At 49.2% G+C, this 21,193-nt stretch overlaps 6 protein-coding genes across 13 annotated transcripts; 3 read left to right on the top strand and 3 right to left on the bottom strand.

Moving 5' to 3' along the window:
- Positions 1-507: 507 nt before the first annotated feature.
- FOIG_03232 (uncharacterized protein) lies at positions 508-3,504 on the bottom strand. The gene is made up of 2 exons (XM_031200996.1): positions 3,412-3,504; positions 508-3,355 (listed from the first exon to the last, which is right to left on the bottom strand). The coding sequence occupies exon 2, from the start codon at positions 2,230-2,232 to the stop codon at positions 1,825-1,827; it is 408 nt and encodes a 135-aa protein (XP_031068520.1). The 5' UTR covers positions 2,233-3,355; positions 3,412-3,504; the 3' UTR covers positions 508-1,824.
- Positions 3,505-4,930: 1,426 nt separating this feature from the next.
- On the top strand, positions 4,931-9,324 carry FOIG_03233 (uncharacterized protein). Of its 5 annotated transcripts, XM_031200997.1 has the most exons (13): positions 4,982-5,238; positions 5,300-6,120; positions 6,167-6,514; positions 6,563-6,626; positions 6,677-6,785; positions 6,838-6,892; positions 6,951-7,013; positions 7,065-7,909; positions 7,956-8,062; positions 8,120-8,201; positions 8,247-8,334; positions 8,384-8,625; positions 8,674-9,324. In XM_031200997.1, exons 2-13 carry the CDS (start codon positions 5,971-5,973, stop codon positions 8,858-8,860), a joined length of 2,340 nt encoding a protein of 779 aa, XP_031068521.1. In that variant the 5' UTR covers positions 4,982-5,238; positions 5,300-5,970; the 3' UTR covers positions 8,861-9,324. The 5 variants fall into 5 exon arrangements, with proteins under 5 accessions (XP_031068525.1, XP_031068521.1, XP_031068522.1 ...); XM_031200998.1 differs by having other exon boundaries at positions 4,982-6,120; positions 8,674-9,091; XM_031201000.1 differs by having other exon boundaries at positions 8,120-8,334; positions 8,674-9,091.
- FOIG_03234 (uncharacterized protein) lies at positions 8,807-12,470 on the bottom strand. Of its 3 annotated transcripts, none has more exons than XM_031201002.1 (8): positions 11,940-12,453; positions 11,708-11,862; positions 10,838-11,634; positions 10,683-10,787; positions 10,432-10,629; positions 10,102-10,372; positions 9,799-10,051; positions 8,807-9,746 (listed from the first exon to the last, which is right to left on the bottom strand). In XM_031201002.1, the coding sequence occupies exons 3-8, from the start codon at positions 11,005-11,007 to the stop codon at positions 9,181-9,183; spliced, it is 1,563 nt and encodes a 520-aa protein (XP_031068526.1). In that variant the 5' UTR covers positions 11,008-11,634; positions 11,708-11,862; positions 11,940-12,453; the 3' UTR covers positions 8,807-9,180. The 3 variants fall into 3 exon arrangements, with proteins under 3 accessions (XP_031068526.1, XP_031068527.1, XP_031068528.1); XM_031201003.1 differs by having other exon boundaries at positions 8,908-9,746; positions 11,915-12,470; XM_031201004.1 differs by lacking the exon at positions 11,940-12,453 and having other exon boundaries at positions 8,908-9,746; positions 11,708-11,907.
- A 342-nt stretch (positions 12,471-12,812) lies between these two features.
- Positions 12,813-15,703, top strand: FOIG_03235 (DNA mismatch repair protein msh-2; the record flags this gene model as incomplete). The annotated part of the gene is made up of 3 exons (XM_031201005.1): positions 12,813-12,836; positions 12,893-13,024; positions 13,076-15,703. 3 exons carry the CDS (start codon positions 12,813-12,815, stop codon positions 15,701-15,703), a joined length of 2,784 nt encoding a protein of 927 aa, XP_031068529.1.
- On the bottom strand, positions 13,278-20,919 carry FOIG_03236 (phosphoketolase). 2 transcript variants are annotated; one of them, XM_031201006.1, is made up of 3 exons: positions 18,061-20,919; positions 17,806-18,010; positions 13,278-17,757 (listed from the first exon to the last, which is right to left on the bottom strand). In XM_031201006.1, exons 1-3 carry the CDS (start codon positions 19,603-19,605, stop codon positions 17,048-17,050), a joined length of 2,460 nt encoding a protein of 819 aa, XP_031068530.1. In that variant the 5' UTR covers positions 19,606-20,919; the 3' UTR covers positions 13,278-17,047. The 2 variants fall into 2 exon arrangements, with proteins under 2 accessions (XP_031068530.1, XP_031068531.1); XM_031201007.1 differs by having other exon boundaries at positions 13,278-18,010.
- Positions 16,184-16,792, top strand: FOIG_03237 (uncharacterized protein; the record flags this gene model as incomplete). The annotated part of the gene is made up of 1 exon (XM_031201008.1): positions 16,184-16,792. One exon carries the CDS (start codon positions 16,184-16,186, stop codon positions 16,790-16,792), a length of 609 nt encoding a protein of 202 aa, XP_031068532.1.
- Positions 20,920-21,193: the final 274 nt, after the last annotated feature.

A 21,193-nucleotide genomic window follows, 5' to 3' on the forward strand; every position in this document is an offset into this window, starting at 1 on the left:
TACGGGAAGTCGAGGGGCACAGAGGCCGGAATGTCGCAGGCTCGCGAAGCCGAAATGTCGAGGTGAGAAGAAGTCGCAGATAAGACAAATGAAATGGTGCCCGGAGGCGATGTCAAAAGCTCGCGAAGCTCAGTGCCGTTGAAAACACTTGTCACGAAGAAAGGTCAACTCTCCGAATCCCTTTCTTCCAGCAGCTGTTAGGGTCCCGCTAGTCCCGCAGCTGCATTTGTTGCCATTTTGGCCTGTAAAACTTTTCTGCCCTAGCAGAACGCTAACAGCGGGTGCCAAGGAAAAATTTTTACAGGAGAGAGTTGGGTGGGGCGAACTTCAAAAGCTGCGGTGAGGTTACAGGGTAGCCTACCCAAGTGACTAATATTCAGATAATGTTAGGACTCTGCATCTCTTGCTTCTGTATTCTTTCTTCAAACGTCTTTCTATGATTGAATTCTGCAACGTCTTGTCAACTCTCTTGTTTATGGAGCATGAGCCAAACCATAAACATGCTACGCGCTCAGACATTCATGCACAAGACAAGACAAGACAACACAGCCACTTACACCGTAATCGTATCTTATGCGTTGATCAAGTAATTTAGGGATGATCGCACCATATGAAACCACTTCCGTCACTTTAGGTTTGTGCATAGCCACTGGCGTTTGCATTATCCAACGTCTCTGCCGACCCAAACTTACACGATCCAATGATTTTAGAGATGTAGACGCTAGAAACCGGCTGCCGAAGCCTTGAGTTTCGTGTAAGAATGCATGTGACCAAATGCACCCAGCATTGATATATATCTATACCTATCATTAAAGATCTCTTCTTATTCGCAATCGTGTTGTGCATCTGACAGTTATGATGACATTGCGAGGGTCAGCTAAAACAGACCTTGTTTTAGGAATCTGAAAACCTGAGACACTGACATAGCTCACCGATCCACGGAAATTAAAATTCGATGCCACACCTCGTATCGATCAAGACTTGTTTCACCCTCATTCGTCATAGACAGTAGCAAGTTAAGCGTTTGAACATAATATCTGTTTGTATTCGTTGGTACCTCAGGTTAGAGTCCATAAGCCCATATCCTCCCATAAAACTCGCCTGCAATACATTTTGTTGTGTTATGTACAGATTGCAGCGCCTGACAGTTGCCCGTCAGCTCTAGAAATGATGATGCAACAACCCCAAGCTGTTCCCGTGGGAAGCTGAGTAGTAAGATGCAGAAGCAACAACAACAGCAAAAAGTATAAATCAACGCCAGAGAAGGAAAATTAGGTAAAAACGTCGGTGATGACCGATGCCACGTCCAGCTTTGCAAAGCTCTGCAGTCCGTGATCTCCCCAGATATCCAAAATGAAGCCTCTCCAAAGGGTTCAGAGTTGAAGGGGAGAGAGAAAGCAGGTGGGACGGAAAAGTAACCAAAGTAACAAGTCGTTAAACAAGGTCCCATGGCTGGGTACACGACCCAACCAAAATAACAGGTGAGGTAGTGAGTGATGTGATCCGATGTTGTAACATGTACCAACAAAATTGGGCGAGTTTCGTCGTATGAAAAACCTTGAATGAATTGGGGGTATCCGTCAAGTCCGATTCATTCATTAGTTGGTCTCCCGTCTCATCTCATATAATCCAATCCAAGCCGATCCGACCCCATCTCATCTCATCGTGTCCGTTGCTTACACGCTGTAGCTATGCGCCTGCTACGCCTGCGCCTAAGCTGTAACCATCGCTTGGCGCCAATGCCGTCAATCATAAAATGGAACATCGCATGATTTTTTTATTGTTTTGTCTTTTTTGTGTTGGTTTGACTGTCCGAGAATTAACTCATCGGATCATGCTGCTCCGTCGCTCTTGAATGCTGGGCATCTGCTTGTTGCTTGAGCCTCCAAAGTGAGGAATGGAGCTGAAGCGGTTCAGGCGCTTGCGCTCAGCAGTGGCCATAGGTGGTTGTTGCTGGTGCTGAACCTCAGAAGGGAAGTGGTGCTCATCAATGACTACGCTCGAGGGGGCGGGCATAGAGCCAACGCCGGCCTTGTCCCCGTGAAGGGCATCGATGTTTGAGGAGCCGGAGGAGGAGCCAGTGCTGTTGGGAGTCTGGTAGACGTACTCTCCGTCAACGTAGACAGCGTTGGAGACGAAGGTGGACCGTCGGTGACGGCGGCGGGTGTAGCGTTGCTCGAGACGGAAGAGCTCCAGCTTGGCCTGGATCTTGTCCATGAGAGATTTGCCCATTTTCGCGGTGGATGTGTGAACTTTTAGGTAATGAGTCCAAAAGAGGTGAGAGTGAGCCCGTGTATATGTAAGGGCGATCAGTTCGGATCTCTCGGTGAGATTTGAGCGCGGCGAGGGAGGCTGGCTTCGTAATGGAGGAGTCGAGTATGTGGAGATTAAGTTTCCAGGTATTCGTACCGCAGTCAATGCCGTACGCTTTCGATTTGTACCGAGTGGAAATGTTTCGTCTCGGGGGATTGTGTGTCTTGCGTTGTCCTTGAAGTGACCCTACTCATAAAGGGGGAGGCAATTGTTCGTCTTGACTGGGTATTGGTGTTGTACTATGTGGTTACCAGCAGGTCAAGTATGTAAGATGCTCGGTTGTTTCGGTGATATCGAGGTTGGTTGGACAGTATTAAAAGAGAGTAGGGGACATTAATAGCTAGAGCAAGAGGAAGCAAATCGCCTGGAGTTATGTTTCCTTGTCCACGAAAGAGATCGGAGTCAAAAATGAATGAGTGGATGTGAATGAGAGCGGGAGACTGGGGGTAGAAGAAGGATTACGATTGCGACAGGTACAAGGAAGAGGGAGAAGAACGAGGGGGGGGAGGATTGGGTGGAAGATAAGACTCAAGGTTGAGGTGCTGAACATACATGGGCCCCTAGGGAGTTGTCTAGGGGAGCACACCGGGGGGCAGTAGCCCGCAGGTACCTAACTTTAGAGAGTTAGTGGAGCATGTAGCGCGTAAGACGCCTGACTCTCTCCACTGGAGACAGACGACAGTGGCATCTTGAGCTGAAGAGTATGCTCTCATTCGCCGACCCGGCGAGAATCCAAAGAGGATGCACCCAACAGGGGAGGCCCGGAAAGTGGGTTTAGCTTAGACAGGGGATGCTAATTGGAACCGGTCGCGTGAAAGTGGATGAACGTGTCAAGGGTGCCATGCGACCGAAAAGCTTTGGGGAGCAACCTGCAGATGCTTGAGGGTTGAGGCCCCCTGAAAGGTAACGTTGATGGTCATTGAGTGATTCACTGTCCTTGATTGAACCTTGAGGAGGCTGGCGAAAGCTTGCCTCGCGGCTCTTGACTTAGGAAGAACAGAGGATGAAGTCCTGAAGAGCCTAGAGCATGAGGTGGAAATCACTGCAACCATCAGTCACTGTGACCTCTTGGCTAGAAGCCATAATAATCTTGCACACCAACTTGTCAAAGCTCTCCCCTATCCTCCCGTTGACGGCCCGTCAAAAGGCGTTTGGTTTGTTCTTTGTCCTCAGCTCAGCCCGTGAAGAAAGAAACCCACACTCTCTGTTAATTAGACCAAAAGCTAGCTATTCCATCTAGCTCGGACCTCAGAGGACCAAGTCTGTTCCCAACGCCGGCGGAAGCGCTAAATAGCACACCAGCATGATTGTGTCGTTGGCGGGTTGACATTTTTGACGCAGGGGGTGCCTAGGCGCATGCAATCCCCAGTTCAGAAAGAGGAGAAGGAGTTTGCAGAAGCTGGTTTCGTTTTATGCCGAACACGAACGAGGTTCCATTGGTTCCTGGCATAGAAACGCAGTATCTGGGGCTTCCACGCGAGAAAGGAAGCCAAAATGGAAATGGAAATGGGCATGGAAACCGTCAAACCACATGGTTTCTGCGAGTCAGTATCCACACTCTGTTCTAAATGTTGATCCTTGGTTGCAACCGTGGGACGATCCGACTCAGAAAATGTCATCCGTAGAACATGTCTTTCAGCTCGTCGATCAGCCGAGATTAAGATGAGATTTATATGATTTTCATATGATATAGATTTCCCCAAGAAATGATCAATTGTTGCTCACAATATTCCAAGAGAATCAACATCTCCTGCAGCCCATCCTCACCCTGTCCATAGCGGCGAAATGAACCAGGCCCCCTTGTTGGTCTCCGGTGAGCGAGCATGGTTGGTTCATTGGACATGCTGTATCGGGTATGGCTTCTCTGCACGAGCTGCACGTTTTTTCTGCAGCGCCGCTTAGTAGAAACAATCGGTTCATCCATCTCCATTACGCGATCTCCTTTCTCGTCGTCTTGCCCGGCTATCACTGGCAGTTTAGCCTGTTGCTCGCTATTCATCGACAGAGTTTTTACCACCATGAATAAAGTGGCGCAGCTCATGGTTCCAGACTGATGGATTTAGATGGGAATAAAAGTTTCTCTTCGCCGTTTCAAGCCAAAAACGTGCAAAGATTGACTACTCTGTCCATGTGGCTTGGCTTGGGATTATCACAACGAGTCAGGTAGACCGGCTGAGAGATCGTCAGGCACGGACTTGGATCCGGCTCGAGCTCTGGCCAGTCAGAGTTGATAGAATCGACGAGAGCGAAGCTCATTTTGGTTAATGAATAGAAACTTTGGTGATCTATTGCTTGTTAGTGCATTTGTCGATTAATAGAGAACCTGGCTCCCGGATGTGTTTCAAGAAATTGCTGTTTATAATTAAGGTAGAATTCGGAACGTGCAGTAGAGAAACGATAGGTAGGTAGGTATCGATGTATATTTGTATCAAGACGTAGCTTCTTGCCCAGCCGAAGAAGCATATCGAACAGATCAAAATGCTACAAGCGGTTATCAAACAAATCGAGTTTGCCGCATGAAATCAATGAGTTCGTTGTAAGATAAGCAATCAGAATATAATTGTGGCTTGCATGAGGTGGTGTGGTGTATCGCAACTACCTGTCATCAGCAGCCTGTCAAACTGAAAGTGCACCTTCCTCGCACTGCGTTGCATCATGGCATCGTTCACGTGAGCTGTCACCTTGAACCACATCTTACACTCGTGATTATGGATAAGTTAGGCACGTCGCTTTGATTCTTCGTCGAATACACTCAGTATCATTTCGTTGAGGCACGAAGTTACACAAGAAACAGCACAGATTAATGATAGCGAGCACAACTTTCCGTCATAGCACTGCTCTCCTCTGAATGCCCGTTACACGTCCATTGATGCATCATCCTCTCGACACAAGATCCCCTATCCACGTCCCGAAAATGGAACAGAAGTATGTCCGTCTTGATGTGCTTCCTTGTCATTGCCGGATCTCTCGCTAGATCTTGAGATAGGTCCCACAGCTTCGGGATCACAACGCTCTTGTTCGAGAATATGTGTTGCAGCCGGCCTATTACAGTGATATAGAGGCCCAAAAGGCCGTTTGCGTTACATCAAAACGAGCCGGCAATGGCAATTTCCGGATAACTCATATATATCAAACTCAGCCGTTAGACAGCACAAGAACCTCTCGTCACGCCCAATTCTCAAATGGGGCCCTCTCAGCATAGGCTTGCTACATTCTCAAATCCCAGGGGATGCCACGATGTTCTCCAAGTGGAAGCCAGTACAGCCGATCCACGACTCGGGTCGATGTGCTTAGCCGTACACCGAGGCGACCTTCAGAAAGATGTCTTGGTTAACCCTGCAGTCTTTGGCTACGGATATTCGCTACATGTAGAGGCTGGGAAAGATTACCCTTTCTGTGACACCAAAACATTCAACGTTGGATCACGCAACGGCAGCTGGAAAAAGACGCACTTGTTGCCCCTTTCCTTGGTCCAAGTGAGGACTGTAACGTTAACAATGCATCCCTCCGAGACCTTGCCGACCATGCTAATATTCCGAAGAAGCACCAATATGAGGGAAGTATAACGAGTGATATATATGTTCTCCTGGCCTTAGTGTTTTTTTTTCTATCAGCGATTCCTCATCCCCTATCATTCGTTCAGACCATCCCGCCACCATGAAGTCATACAATCTGTTGACAGTCTTGCTGGTTGCGGCATCAGTGGCCGTTGATGCCGAGGAAATCAATAAAACAGCTGTTCGTTCCTCCAGAAATAGTCGAACGAGCACTGGAAACACCCGCAAGTTCATTGTTGAAGTCGAGCCGGTAAAGAAGCCAGTCCTGTCGTCGCACCAATTACTCACACTCGCAGAATCGAGGCACGACCACAGTGACACGCCAACTCCTCATGAAACCTGGTCGAAAAAGGCCTTTGTTCCAGAGCTTTGATTGTAGTGATGTTTTCAGTGGAATGGTGGTTGAAACTGACACAGATAATATGGATACATTGCTCCAGATGGAGGGGGTTGTGAACGTGTGGCAAGCCCACAAAGTGGCCATACCAAAAGTCGAGAATTCAGAGAGCGGCCCATCTTCATCTATAAGAAACTATTCTATTCATCACTGGACGGGTGTTGACAAACTCCATGCTGCCGGTATTCGTGGAAAGGGCTCAACTGTCGCGATAATTGACACCGGCATTGACTATACCCACAAAGCGGTATTTTCATTCTGAAGCTGGTTCTATTCACTTACTAATTTTGTAAAGCTCGGAGGCTGTTTTGGACCTGGATGCAAAGTCAAAGGGGGTTATGATCTTGTCGGAGCAGACTGTAGGTTTGGTGGACTTATTCTTATGATCAAGGGCTTACATTATATCCAGGGGAAACTCACAATGAGAGAAAACATCCTAAGCAACCCGATAATGATCCCATGGACTACCAAGGTCATGGAACTCACGTTGCAGGTATCATTGCTGCTAAGAATGAATGGTTAGTTGTGTTGGAGGCAGATACAATAGAGTTCTAATAACATGGACCTCAGGCTTACTGGAGTTGCGCCCGAGGCCGAACTCCTCATATACAAGGTATTCTCTGATGTAAGCATTCGAGACCACTAAGAATTATTTCGCGAGTCCTGTAGCTAAGAATCGCCAGGATCCATGGGAGACCGACGAAGAGACCATTATGCAAGCACTGTGTGATGCTTACAATGCGGGAGTAAGTACTGTTATGCACAAGTATGAGTTACTGCTGATAGGGAATTTAAAGGCCGATGTTATCACCTCGAGCATTGGCCAACCCAATGGTTGGTCAGATAACCCCTGGGCTATGTTAGCCAGCCGACTGGTAGATAAGGGCGTAGTCGTGATAGCATCAGCTGGTAACGAAGGAGAATTTGGACCGTTCTACTCCAGTAGCGGAGCTGTCGGTAGAGGAGTTCTAGCTGTCGCTGCTGCTAATGTTACTACGAAGCCAAATGCTAACAGAACTGGCGAGGATCTTGGGCCACTTCCCGTCTACTTCACGACATGGGGCCCGACCAACGAGTTGCTTCTTAAACCCGACATTACCGCCCCTGGATACATGATCATGAGTACTGTACTGAACCAGAGCTACGAGGAACTGAGTGGGACATCCATGTCGGCGCCCTACATTGCAGGCATTGCGGCTTTGTTCGTGGGTCAGTACGGTGGTCGTGCTTTCAATGGCGCAGGCTTCGCCAAAATGCTCAGAGATCGCATCGCATCAAGTGGGACGACCCTACCGTTTGTCAATAATCGCCTAATGCGCAAGTACAAAGCCTCGCCTTTCCAGGTTGGTACTGGACTGGTTGACGCCTGGAAAGTTCTCAACTATGACACTCAACTCGAGTATGAGCCTTTTTCTCTGATGGACACAGAGCTGTTCCGGCCTCGATGGAGTTTCAACATCACCAATACTGGCGGGATAGCACACGAATACACTTTTAAGCTTGAGCCCCAAGCGGGTTTCAACATTTACGATCCCGAATATGGAGTGGCTTTACTTTATGCTATTGAGCCCAAAAACATTGTCCCTCCTGTGAGACTCCCACACAGGGTCCTCATTGAACCCGGGGAGACAAGAGAGTTGAGGTAGGTCTGAGTTGGTGACGAAAATTTGGTCGCTCACAGTGATTAGTGTTACTTTTGGGCTTCCCGACGTTGACGATGATTACCTGCCACTATACAGTGGCAAGGTATTGATCAATTCCGATCATGGGGAGAAACTGGCTATCCCATACGGAGGTTTGTTAACTCTTTGTAAAGGAACCAGGCGCCTAGCTTACTAAGAGACCTGGGCAGGAGCTGCATATGATACCGAGAAAGCATTTGACAATATGTTCATTGTTGATCCATTTGTTACGGATCCCGATAGAGATTCAGCGTAAGTGACTTAACCCGTGTATACATTTTGCTGACGACGGTGTAGATGGTCTTTCAATATCGATAGAGATGCGAGTGACTTTATTGAAATTGGCGGTAGGACATCATACGCCTGCGACAATCTTAGGTGGGACGTAAGTTATCTGTAGATTCCCATTGTTCATGATATCTGATGAATAGCAGATCTTCGAAAAAGGTTGGTCAGAATCTTTATGGACTTATCCTCCACGGGTCGGAAGACATGGTTTTATTGGTTCAGCAACAACAATGCGGGATGCGGAGGAATTCTGGTTCTTCGATCCTACTGCCAACGATCCGAATGACACATTACCGTTCCCGCTTAAACAACAATCACGAGGATTTCACGTCTTTTGGTGGTTTGGCAAGCTCGCCAACGGCACAAGAATAGCCCCTGGAAACTACACGTGAGTAGCTTCTAACTCTACCAATGGAAAATTCTGACAGTTGTGAAGAATGCGTTTCGCAGCTCTTCGGCCTTATGGAAATCCAAACATCTCCGATCACTGGGATGTCATGAACAGCCCCACGGCCAGCAGCATCCAGGTGCTGCCGTACAACGGTACACGCAACTCGACATTGAAGTACAGAGCACCCAAGTACCAGACGCCGAGCCTTGGAAAGGGGCTCCTAAAAGGTTAATCGGTAACGGAAGGCTTGCCCTGGGAGGATTTGACACTTGGCTTGGGCTAATATAAATCGTCCCATGAATGCATCGGTCACAAACATGGGCACACGCAGTGATGTGATACATCATCATTTACCTCATCTCGATTTGTTCTATCCTAGCAACGCCATTTGTAGTATATATCCAAGCAGTTATTGCCCCCAGTTTTGTTAACAGTGCAAACCCAACTGCATATGCTCCTGACACGAACTCCGTAAATACAGGTACCAAACTCCTTAGCCAATCGTATTATCGTGAAAACGAAATTTAGAAAGCATTCCCAATAACCCTAAGTCTATGCCCACTTACCCAAAAGACTCATCACCACCAGGCCGGCAACCAGACCAGTGCCGGCAAGAATGGTAGTGAGCAGATTGGCGTCAGCGAGCTCAGCCTTGTGGCCATGGCCCCCTGACATCCAGTCTGCAGCCCACATCTCTACAAGTCCAACCCACATGAGGATACCTGCGGAGACGGCGTCGAGGGTACCGATGGCGATGAGAGTAGACTTGTCGTTACCGTTGAATTGTTGCAAGACACCGATGCCAATGGCCATGCCGATGGGAGTAATGAAGGCGAAAAGAGAGGCAAGGCCGAGCTTCTTCTTCATGGTCAAACCAGCAGGGGCCGATTCCTCGTTAGGGATGGTCTCAGTGGAAGCAGGAGCCTTATCTGAATCTTGAGCGGAGGAAGTGTCCTGGGAGACACGAGGCACGGGTGGGGCATGACTATCGTTAGAAGTACCGATGGTGGCGATTCGGCTTCCAAGAGCGATACCTTCAAACATCTGATGGAAAAGAATGACGACGAATAAGGTTAGGAAGTATTCGTCACCCGCTACAACGAGCGTTAAGCCGATAACTAGCAGTGATGTTAGCCAACCACACCGTGAGATGATAGAGGGATCACTTACGAAGAGAGTGGAAGAGGATACCCATCTCCATGACAAGAACACTGACAACCTCAGTGGACAACCAGGCGCTCTTCTTTTCGGCATTAGAGAGATTGGCTGAAGCCTTTGTCTTTGCGAGGACAATGCGGTTGCCGATGTACTCAACAAGGAAAGAAAGGAAGATGCCAGCCATGACAAGAGCGGATGTCGTAGCTTCATAGCCCAACTCTCCAATACACTGGTTGCCGAACATGAGGAATGCATGGGTGTATAGCTAGAGACATTAGTTAGCAATCGTTTGCAAGGGTAAATCATTTCACTTACGTGGACAAAGGCGGTAGAGATTATAATACCAGTACCAAATTGCTTTAATACAATGAGGACAATGTTGAGTTTGCTGGGCATCATCTTGTGCAGCAGGATGGGGCCAAAGACACCCAGAGCACCTGTGGCTAGGATAACGAAGAGCAGACCAACACGGAGACCAACGTCATAGTCTCTCCTTCGAGGCTGGCATGCCGAGGAGGAAGAGCCAGACTCCGACTCGCTGGATTCAGAATCGCTGTGGCCATGGCCGCTACCGCCTGTGCAGTGTCTACATAGATCCATTAGCGACTGTTGATGGTGTATGTGGAAGTGAAGGAAGCGACTTACTCAACACCAGCATGGAAATGGCAATGCTCATTCTCAGCTTCTTCGGTGTTTTCAGCTGCGGCTGCAGTTCCGGTACTACTTGCTTTCTCATGATCGTGGTCGTGGTCATGATCTTCACCTTCCTTTGCGTGGTCCTCTTCTGACTCAGCACCTTCAGCTTGAACAGAAACATCTCCACCGTCAGAGTCTACACAGAACCTAGGACGCAAGATTTAGTAGGGGCCAATGGCAGGGCACACTCAGTAGCTTACATATCAGAGCCATGGGAATGGCAGTCGGTGTACTGCGAAGGTACATCTGTGGTTGCAGTGACCTTGACATCTACCAAGTACTCGGTCTCACCAGCGAAACAATATCTGGAGGGATGTTAGTCAACCGTATCGATACGCGAGAGGTATTTGCTAACAGTTCAGAGGCATGAAGGTGGCATCCTGTAATAGCAGTTACCTCAGGCTTGGCTGCTGTGGTCGAGGGAGCCTGGGTAGCTCTAGGGGCGATATGGGCATTGCTGGCAGCAGCAGAAGCCGCAGAGAAGACAAAGCCCCATCTAGCGAGTGACAAAGCGGAAGTGTGCATCTTCAGATCGACCAGTCGGCGAGAGGCGGACGGGTAACGGCACGAGATCGACTGTAGAGCGCTGACTACGGCACAGGAGAGCCGAGAGACTGCGTCGAAATTTATGCTTAAATCGCTAGCTTGCGTCTTTGGAAGCCAATGATCCGGGAAGAGTTTCGAGTTAGGAGGTGGACCTTGAAACTGTCCAAAAGGGTTGTGTGAGGAGGAAGACTTCTAGATACTGGGTAGCAGTAAAGAAAGTTAATATGTAAACCCTTAATAAAAACGCACAGAATAAAGAGGGAGAGCAAAAGTTAATGTCTCAGCCTCTTACTCAGAGAAAGTCGTCTCCTCCAGCTGCCATCGAGAAGCCAATAATCGCAGCCATGATACAAAAAATAGTGGATTGGCTGAAAGGACCTTGAGGACCTTGATGGCCTCGAGGCATCTGTGTCCACTATGAATCGGTAAATTGCCATTTTGGGTCTCTAGTGAGAACCCGGATGGTCAATGTCGAGCGTTTAATCCTTGTCGCCAAGACATGGAATATTCAAGCACAACTTGCTCTTGATGGCACGTGTTGACGTCGTTTCTCTTGTTAACCAAGGATAATGCCATGGTTTATAGCGGAGTTTCCATCATGTTCATCTGTGTAAAGAATTAGCTTCAACTCGCAGACTTAGTTTGCGGCTCTTTGCTGTAAAAACCGAAAAATACCCACTTGGCAGAAGTTAAAAACAAGGTTAAAATGACTCTATTTTCCAGCTTCCATATGGAGAAGCATTGAGTTCGTCCATGGCTTGGCCAATACGAGCACTGCGAATACAATTCCATTCAACTCAACAGCCGAGTTCGCAGTGAATCTTCATGCAAGAACTAGCGATTCGTCAGCGCACATCACAAATAGTTCTTCTCAATAGTCACTCGCCACAAAACGAGGAATGATCACGTACGGTACGATAGGTAGTGATTCCCAAGCCCCCACGGCCCAAGATTCACACCCTTGCCATATTCGTGATAAGAAGTCTCACTTTTCGGAGAACTGTACAGTGTACGGATACTCGAAGCAATGACACGGGCCGGCTGGCGCTAGTCAAATGAGAGAGATCTCGACAATATCCCAGTAGAGTTGTGGCTGACTGAAAGTTTGTCCTGGCAACTGAACTTTTGATAGTGCGCCTCTGATTGGTTATCACTATGTGAGGATCGATAGTCTCAAGATATGTCTCGGATTGTAATTCCTGGTCTCGAGACATTCGCAGTCTGCCGCGTCTTTCCTGAGTTGAGGCTGTCTTCTTCTGGCATGGTGGCAGCTCTTCAGCTTAGCCATGTCAAGGGTCCCTGAGCTAGCTGCTGTTGAACCTTTAATGCGGATCTCGAAAGGAGACTATTTGATGATAAGACTCGTGCGATGTCAATAGCGAGATACACTGTGAGTTCTGATGGTTTGATATGTGAAGAAACGGAGATGTAAGAGGGCACCTCTACCTCTTCAGTAGAGGCTCAATCACTGGTGCCCGCTGGCTTTTGTGTCAATTGGCCAATCACGAATCACTAAGCCAGAAGAGATATGTTGTGCATGTGAATGGATAGCATTCCCAGGAAGGCACCTTTATGCATTTATGCAAGCATTATGCACGGCCTAACTTATGCAGAGCCATGGTTTCGCGTCACCACTTTAACTGAGAGCCCACAAAAACGCGTCTCCCGGCCAATGCGGGAGCTAGTGACGCGACAAGTACAACGTCTCTCAGGCACTTTTACTACGACAAGACCCTTATGTTGCTTGACTTCGTATCAGGAGTTCACAAGACAATCGACTTATTATGGCTTCACGACCGGAACTAAAGGTACCTACCGAAAATCAAATACTTCGAAATATATCCAACTGATTCTATCTGTCCAGCTCGATGACGAGGGCGGCTTCATTCGTTTCTACAAATCATTGCCAGCCGTCAACGAAGACACGATCCGCATCTTTGACCGAGGAGATTGGTACACTTCACATGGCCAAGATGCCACATATATTGCCAAAACTGTATGTTACTTCTGCGATATCGTTCTAAGCAATGCTAAATCCATTTTACAGGTCTACAAGACAACTTCTGTTGTCCGACAACTCGGCCGAAATGACCACTCCGGACTACCCTCAGTCACCATGACCATGACCGTATTCCGACAATTCCTTCGAGAAGCCCTACTCAAACTGGGAAAACGAGTAGAGATTTGGCAAAGCCCTTCCGGTCGCATGAACTGGAAGTGTATCAAGCAGGCTTCGCCAGGTAACTTACAAGATGTTGAGGATGACCTTGGAGGCCAGGTTGAGTCTGCGCCTATGATTCTCGCCGTCAAAATCTCCACAAAGGCCTCCGAAGCTCGAAATGTCGGTGTTTGCTTCGCCGATGCCAGCGTCCGCGAGCTTGGTGTAAGCGAATTTCTCGACAACGACCTCTACTCCAATTTCGAGGCACTCCTTATCCAGCTTGGTGTCCGTGAGTGTTTGATACAGATTGACAAGAGCGAAAAGGAGAAGGATCCCGAATTGTCCAAGCTGAAGAAGATTATTGATAATTGCGGTGTGGCTATCGCAGAGAGACCAGCTGGCGACTTTGGAACCCGGGATATTGAACAAGACCTGGCACGTCTGCTCAAGGATGAGCGATCGGCTTCTCTTCTCCCACAGACTGATCTTAAGCTGGCCATGGGATCTGCTGCATCTCTGATCAAATACCTCGGCGTTCTGCAGGATCCTTCCAACTTTGGCCAATATCAGCTATACCAACATGACCTGGCACATTTCATGAAGCTAGATGCTGCTGCTCTAAAGGCCCTTAACCTTATGCCAGGTCCTCGAGATGGATCCAAAACGATGAGCATCTTTGGTGTACTCAACCACTGCAAGACACCAGTTGGTAGTCGACTCTTGGCACAGTGGTTGAAGCAGCCTTTGATGAGCAAGACGGAGATTGAGAAGCGTCAACAGTTGGTGGAAGCTTTCTATGTTGATACTGAACTCCGACAGACACTCCAGGAGGAACACCTTCGATCCATTCCTGACCTTTACAGACTTTCAAAGCGCTTCCAGCGAGGCAAAGCTAACCTGGAGGACGTCGTCCGCGCATATCAGGTTGTCATCCGTCTACCTGGCTTTATTGGCACATTTGAAGGTGTCATGGATGAGAATTATAAAGACCCCCTCGACGAGGCATACACTATCAAGCTTCGCGACCTTTCTGATAGCTTGGGCAAGTTGCAGGACATGGTGGAGCAAACCGTTGATCTCGACGCTCTTGATCGACATGAGTACATCATTAAAGCCGATTTTGATAAAAGCTTGCGTATCATCCGAAAGAAACTTGACCAGCTTGACAAGGATATTCGTGCCGAGTTCACGGCTTCGGCTAAAGACCTAGGCCAAGATCCCGACAAGAAGATCTTCCTTGAGACCAGCCACAAGGTACACGGAGTTTGCATGCGTCTCACACGACAAGAGGCTGGCTGCATTCGAAACAACTCCAAGTATCAAGAGTGCTCGACACAAAAAAACGGTGTTTATTTCACGACCAAGAAGCTGCAGGCTTATCGTCGCGAGTATGATCAGCTATCTCAGAACTACAACAGAACACAAAGCAGTCTTGTTCACGAAGTTGTTCAAGTTGCTTCCTCCTACTGCCCAGTTCTAGAGCGCCTAGCTGGTGTTCTTGCCCACCTTGACGTAATCGTTTCCCTTTCCCACGCCTCAGTCCATGCCCCTGAGTCGTATGTCCGACCCAAGATCCACGCTCGTGGCGAGGGCCAGACGATACTTCGCGAAGCCCGCCATCCTTGCATGGAACTCCAGGACGATGTTCAGTTTATCACGAACGATATTGAGCTTACTCGTGACAAGTCGTCTTTCCTCATCATTACCGGCCCCAATATGGGTGGCAAGTCAACCTACATCCGACAAACGGGCGTCATTGCACTTATGGCGCAGGTTGGGTGTTTCGTGCCTTGCGCAGAAGCCGAGTTGACCATTTATGACTCCATATTGGCACGTGTAGGTGCTAGCGATTCGCAGCTCAAGGGTGTCTCGACCTTTATGGCCGAGATGCTTGAAACTGCCAACATCCTCAAGTCAGCTACGGCAGAGTCCTTGATCATTATTGACGAACTTGGGCGTGGTACATCGACATACGACGGATTCGGTCTTGCATGGGCTATCTCAGAGCACATCGTGAAGGAGATCGGCTGCTCTGCCATGTTTGCCACTCACTTCCACGAACTCACAGCTCTCGCCGACCAGTATCCGCAAGTACAGAACCTCCATGTCACGGCGCACATCGGCGGCACTAGCGCAGCAGCGACTTCAGAAGCGGATGCGAAGCGCGAAGTGACGTTGCTGTACAAGGTCGCACCAGGTGTGTGTGACCAGAGTTTCGGCATCCACGTCGCCGAGCTAGTTCGCTTCCCGGACAAGGTTGTCCGTATGGCCAAACGCAAGGCAGACGAGCTTGAGGACTTTACTACCAAGCACGAAGATTTAGCACTGCAGTACAGCAAGCAAGACGTTGAGACGGGTAGTGCCATGCTCAAGCGAGTCTTGGTGGAGTGGAAGGATAAGGTCAAGGCAGGGAATATGAGCCGCGAGGAGCAAGTCGCTGCTTTGAAAGAGCTTGTTGGGGCAAATGCAGAGCTGCAGGCAAACCCCTTCTTTCAGTCAGTCAAGGCTCTGTAGCTGTAAAGCAGTTATCTTGGTTAGAGCGATATAGCACGGCAACGGGGCGTTCAGGAAGTCGGAATTAATTATGGGAATACTACGAGAGTGTCTGGACTAGTCAGGAAACTGACCTAGTTGAAGAACATAGTCGCCTTCAGCTAGTTGTCTGGCGAATCACAAGCCATGATTGAGTTGACCAATACTTGTAGTAGTAAATTAGAGAAAGGCTAGTCAGTGTGTAAACCTACGCTCTTGTGCCGGCCTGGTTCCTTGCTGTGCTTGTGACAGCATCAGAAGTGACGCGCGCAGTGAGAGGAGATGCTCTGTATTAGTGTTTGCGGCTGACTGGTTGATATCTTAACAGAGGCGAAGATGCTTTTGCTTTATCGGCGTGACTCACCCCATTGGCCAAAGAACTTATACCAACATTCCCTTCATTTTACCTAAATCACAACTTCAACCTTTCACCAACCTTGATTTCTATCACCAACCGCAATCATGTCACCCATAACAATCCGCCCAGCAACGCCCCAAGATATCCCCCAAATGCTTGCCGTCTTCTTCTCCGCATTCTCTTCCTCGCCTCTAAACAAGCGTTGCTTCTCCCCATCATATCCTGATGTCCAAGCTTTCCAAACCTCATTTCTCCAAACCAACATCGACGACAAGGATGACAATTTCATGCTCGTCGCAGAGGACGATTCTAAAATCCTCGGCTGGGCGCGCTGGGTTCGCAGAGAAAACCCACCATTGTCGGGGAAGCAGATCGACCCTTCTACGTTTCCTGCTTCAGGAGACCAAGCGACCGCGGCGGATTTCTTTCAGAGGAATGCTGATGCGAGTTTCAAACACGTCGCTGGTGAGAGGCATTGGTTCCTAAGCACGATCGCCACTGCAAAAGAAGCACAGCGACGGGGCGTAGGATCTGCGCTAATGAGATTTGGTGTCGAGAAAGCCAATCGAGAAGGTTGGATGTCTTATTTGAATAGCTCTAGCGAAGGAAGGGGCCTGTATGAGAAGTTTGGGTTCAGGGTCGTTGGAACAAGTGAGTTCCCTGATCTGGGCATGACGCAGTATCATATGAAGAGAGAGGCAGTTCAGAATTGAGTGTTTCGTGGGAACTATTTTGAACGATTCGTATTGCATAACTATGGAAATTCGTAAAAGAGATGAGAAGAAATAGGAAAGCCATAACATCTTGTTAACATGATAACCGACCGTCCAGCAACGCCCACCGTCTTATTTTTGTTGAATTTATTTCATCTATTCGTTTCCGTCTAGAAATCTCTGGTACCGTGAAGGGATATCCAACGATGGGTTGCATCCGTTTCTCCTTGACCTGTATAATGTTTCTATATCCGTCTATCGAGAGACAAGGCCGTCGGCAACCTTCTTCCAAAGGCCATTGCGCTTCCAGGTCCAGTTCTTGAGGAAGGGAGGGTCCATGCCTGTCTCGAAAGCCTCGTTACGGGCCTGGATCTGTGCATTGAGGAGAGCCTGGCGGGCCGAGGCGCCCCGGTTGTGGAGTTGAGGCATGCGGTCGATAGCATCGATAGCCAAACTGAATCGATCAGTCTGGTTGCGAATGGCAAGCTCGAGGGGCGTGTCGATGTTGCCCTTCTCCTTGTAACCGCGAACGTGGAGGTTGCGGCTACCAGGACGCTTGTATGTCAGGCGGTGCACCATCCAGGGGTAACTGTGGAAGTTGAAGATGACAGGAGTGTCATCAGTGAAGAGGCTGGTCCACTCAGAGTCGGGAAGACCGTGGGGGTGGTCGCTGGGGTGGATCAGCTTAAAGAGATCGACAACGTTGACGCATCGAATCTTGAGCTCAGGGAAGTGCTCAAGCAGGAGATCAATGGCAGCCAAGGACTCGTGGGTGCTAATATCACCGCAAGAGGCCATGACCAGGTCGGGATCCTGTCCAGCATCGGTGGAGAACTGAGGCCAGATACCAATACCCTTGGTGCAGTGCTCGATGGCAGCGTCCATGGAGAGGTACTGAAGATGCTCCTGCTTATCAGAAACGACAACGTTAACGTAGTTGACTGATCGAAGACAGTGGTCCATGACTGTGACAAGTTAGTCAAGATCAGACTAAGATCGCGAGTTAGACATACCAGAAAGCAGGCAGTTGCCATCAGGAGGAAGGTAGATGCGGACAACCTCGGGGCTCTTGTTGGCGACAACGTCGAGGAAACCAGGATCTTGGTGAGTGAAACCGTTGTGGTCTTGACGCCAGACCACGGCAGTCAAGAGGATGTTAAGAGAGGCAACCTTGGCTCGCCACTCAACCTCGAGACACTTCTCGATCCACTTGCAGTGCTATAGGGATAGTCAGTAAGAGTGACATTAGGACAAATCATGTTACATACCTGGTTGACCATAGAGTCAATAACGTGAATGAAAGGCTCGTAACTGTTGAGAAGACCGTGACGACCACTAAGGAGGTAACCCTCGAGCCAGCCTTCACAGTTATGCTCCGAAAGCATCTCAACAACACGGCCAGCCTTGGCAAGGTTACCACCGTTGGCATCCTCCTCAAAGTACTCGCCCATCCAGACCTTCTTTCCGGCAGCGTAGACACCGCCAAGCTTGTTAGACTCAGTCTCATCAGGACCAAAGAGACGGAAGTTTGTCTGGTTCTCAGCAATGACATCCTTGAGGAAGACAGCCATGTTGGTCATGCTGGCGTTCATGACATTTCCGGGGCTGTCAACCTTGATGGCATAGTCTTTGAAGTTGGGCATTCTCAACGGCTTCCTGAGTGCACCACCGTTGGCGACGGGGTTGGCGCTCATTCGTCGGTTACCTTCAGGCACAAGAGCACGGAGAGAGGCAATAGGCGCGCCAGACTCGTCAAATAGACGATCAGGCTCGTAGCTTCGCATCCAATCCTCAAGGACCTTGAGGTGAGCAGGGTTTGTGGCGGGGTCTGCGATGGGGACCTGGTGAGCTCGCCAGTAACCTTCCAGGTAGTTGTCGTCAACCTTTCGAGGGGCAGTCCAGCCCTTGGGACTTCGGAGAACGATCATGGGCCACAGAGGTCGCTTGGCCTCGCCGGACTCACGAGCCTCCTTCTGAATCTTTCGAATCTCGTCCACGCAGTGCTCGAGAGTAGCAGCCATAGCCTGGTGCATAGTCTCAACATCGTCACCCTCAACAAAGTATGGCTGCCAGCCATAACCGATGAAGAGGCATTCGAGTTCTCGGTGTGAGATTCGAGCAAGGACTGTAGGGTTGTTGATTTTGTAACCGTTGAGGTGAAGAACAGGGAGGACAGCACCGTCAACAATTGGGTTGAGGAACTTGTTGCTGTGCCAGGCGGTAGCCAGGGGACCAGTCTCGGCCTCACCATCACCGACCATAGTAAGAGCAATCAAGTTGGGGTTATCGAAGACAACACCAAAAGCATGTGAGATGGAGTAACCCAGTTCACCACCCTCGTGGAGAGATCCGGGGGTTTCCGGAGTAGCATGGGAGCCAATTCCACCGGGGAACGAAAAGCTCTTGAAGAACTTTTGCATACCCTCAGCATCTTGAGTCTTGTCGGGGTACACCTCGGTGTAGACACCCTCCAGATAAGACTGAGACAGGACAGCGGGGGCACCGTGTCCGGGACCAGAGATGAAGAGAGCGTCAAGATCGTGCTTCTTGATCAGACGGTTAAAGTGCATGTATGTGAAAATTTGGCCGGGGGCAGAGCCAAAATGACCAAGCAATCGAAGCTTGAGATGATCGGCTTTGAGGGGTTCTCGAAGAAGAGGGTTCTCCTTGAGGTAGATCATACCTAAGGAGAGGTAGCAGCTGGCCTTGAAGAAGTCATTGTACTGCTGGATCTCCTCCTTGGAGAGAGGCTCGCCCTTGACAGTTGAGCGGGCAATGCCGAAGGGCGAGATAGATTTGACTTCCTCAGTCATTGGGGTAGGGTGATTAGGATATATATATATATATATATATATAAGTGATGAGGTTGTAAGAGCTGTAAGTGAGGTTGAACTCTTCGGATGAGAGATGAGAAGAAAAGAACAAAGGAGAGAACTCTATACGCAGAGCTTCCAAGACTTCTTATATGAGAAAGCTGAAAGGGTTGCCAAGGAAAGAGGAGAAGAGAGGTAGGTATAGAGCATAACGGGGAGTGCGGTGAGAGAACGCCGAAGGGAAAGGCTATGCTATTCCTACCTGCTACATGCTACAACATGTATGTACATACTATACCATGCTTAGTTTGAAGTCTTTGCCGCAGATTGGGTAGGGTAACGTAAACCCATGGCCCATGGAGCTACTACGTATGGGTAGACGGCCGTTGACGAGATCAGCAGAGGTTACAGCAGGATGGTGATCCAATTGGAGTACGAGGGAGATGGGATAGGTTTTCTGCACGGCTGAGGGCGAGGGCGAGGGCGTGGGTGTAAATTACCACTGTTACGGATTGGATGGCACGTAGTACCGTAGGAGGTAGCTGGGCGGCTCAAAGTTCAGACACAGATGGGTAATGAGATGAGCGAAGGCCAAGATAGTGGCGTGCGTGGGGGACGTTCTCAATTGCCTAACCTACCCTGCCTATTCAGAAGAGGCATAAGGAGCGGAAGAGAGCAAGGAAGACGGACCGGACAGGACAGTGGAATGGGATGGGATGAGCAGCGAAGTGGTCTGCCTGGAGGACGTCGATATCTCATCCTCCGCCGGCGGCACAGAAGGGGAGATCGGTATAGGTGCCCAAGTAAGGTTGGCTAGCTTATTAGCTCTTGTTTCTTGTTGGCACATATGAGCCAAGAACGAGTCAAAGGTGGATAGCTTTGACACGTTCTGGAGCTTCGGATGGTGACGATGGTTGTTGACGGTCGTTGCAAAAAGTGGTCTGATGTATCTTTGTATCTTGATAGTGTTTTTGCAGCCACCAAAACGGGACGGGCATTGCTAGCGCCACCTCCCGCTGTAGGTATATTCCCTTGTGTTACCGAGCTCGTGCTGTGAGAGGCGCTGAGGATTGTAATCGTAATCACTACGAAAGTCAATCGCAGAGTCAAATTGGTCAAAGTGCTGATGGGCTTGGTAGAGCCAACGAGGGCGTTTCTAGTGTAGCAGAGTATTGGTGTAGAATCGTTTCGTAACCCTTGATTCGTGGGGATAAATTGAGAGCAGGCTCAGGAGTCAGCAAGCAGGTTGAAACAGACAGTGCCCAGAAGGTTCAGAATGTGGCATGTTAGCTAGTCGGGCCTTATTTCACGTCGACAGTCAGTCGTTTTTGACTATCAGTAGCATAATCAATAGGCAAGCTGCTTGATTTTCCAGGTCACAGATGGCCACGCAGGACATGCTTGACATCTGACGGGCAGGGGACTAAGCTGGAGAATGGGGAGCTTTGATTGGGGCCCCAGGGGGGAAAGAAGAGAGTTGACAGGGGTGTAATAATCAATGGATCATGGCCATCCATGATGAACCAAGGTGGAGGAACGAGGAGGAGGAGGAGGAGGAGGATGTTGGGAGAGGCAGACTCAGTGGGAG

The sequence above is a fragment of the Fusarium odoratissimum genome (genome assembly GCF_000260195.1).
Source record: "Fusarium odoratissimum NRRL 54006 unplaced genomic scaffold supercont1.4, whole genome shotgun sequence".
Lineage (NCBI taxonomy): Eukaryota > Fungi > Ascomycota > Sordariomycetes > Hypocreales > Nectriaceae > Fusarium > Fusarium odoratissimum.

Coding starts and splice junctions, on each gene's coding strand:
- FOIG_03236 (XM_031201006.1), bottom strand. CDS start 19,605: ATGACTGAGGAAGTCAAATCTATCTCGCCCTTCGGCATTGCCCGCTCA. Junction 18,011..18,060: donor TTGACTCTATGGTCAACCAG/GTATGTAACATG, acceptor CTATCCCTATAG/CACTGCAAGTGGATCGAGAA. Junction 17,758..17,805: donor TGGCAACTGCCTGCTTTCTG/GTATGTCTAACT, acceptor AACTTGTCACAG/TCATGGACCACTGTCTTCGA.
- FOIG_03234 (XM_031201002.1), bottom strand. CDS start 11,007: ATGCACACTTCCGCTTTGTCACTCGCTAGATGGGGCTTTGTCTTCTCT. Junction 10,788..10,837: donor CACCTTCATGCCTCTGAACT/GTTAGCAAATAC, acceptor ACATCCCTCCAG/ATATTGTTTCGCTGGTGAGA. Junction 10,052..10,101: donor TCTCTACCGCCTTTGTCCAC/GTAAGTGAAATG, acceptor TAATGTCTCTAG/CTATACACCCATGCATTCCT.
- FOIG_03232 (XM_031200996.1), bottom strand. CDS start 2,232: ATGGGCAAATCTCTCATGGACAAGATCCAGGCCAAGCTGGAGCTCTTC.
- FOIG_03233 (XM_031200997.1), top strand. CDS start 5,971: ATGAAGTCATACAATCTGTTGACAGTCTTGCTGGTTGCGGCATCAGTG. Junction 6,121..6,166: donor TCATTGTTGAAGTCGAGCCG/GTAAAGAAGCCA, acceptor TCACACTCGCAG/AATCGAGGCACGACCACAGT. Junction 6,893..6,950: donor TATACAAGGTATTCTCTGAT/GTAAGCATTCGA, acceptor AAGAATCGCCAG/GATCCATGGGAGACCGACGA.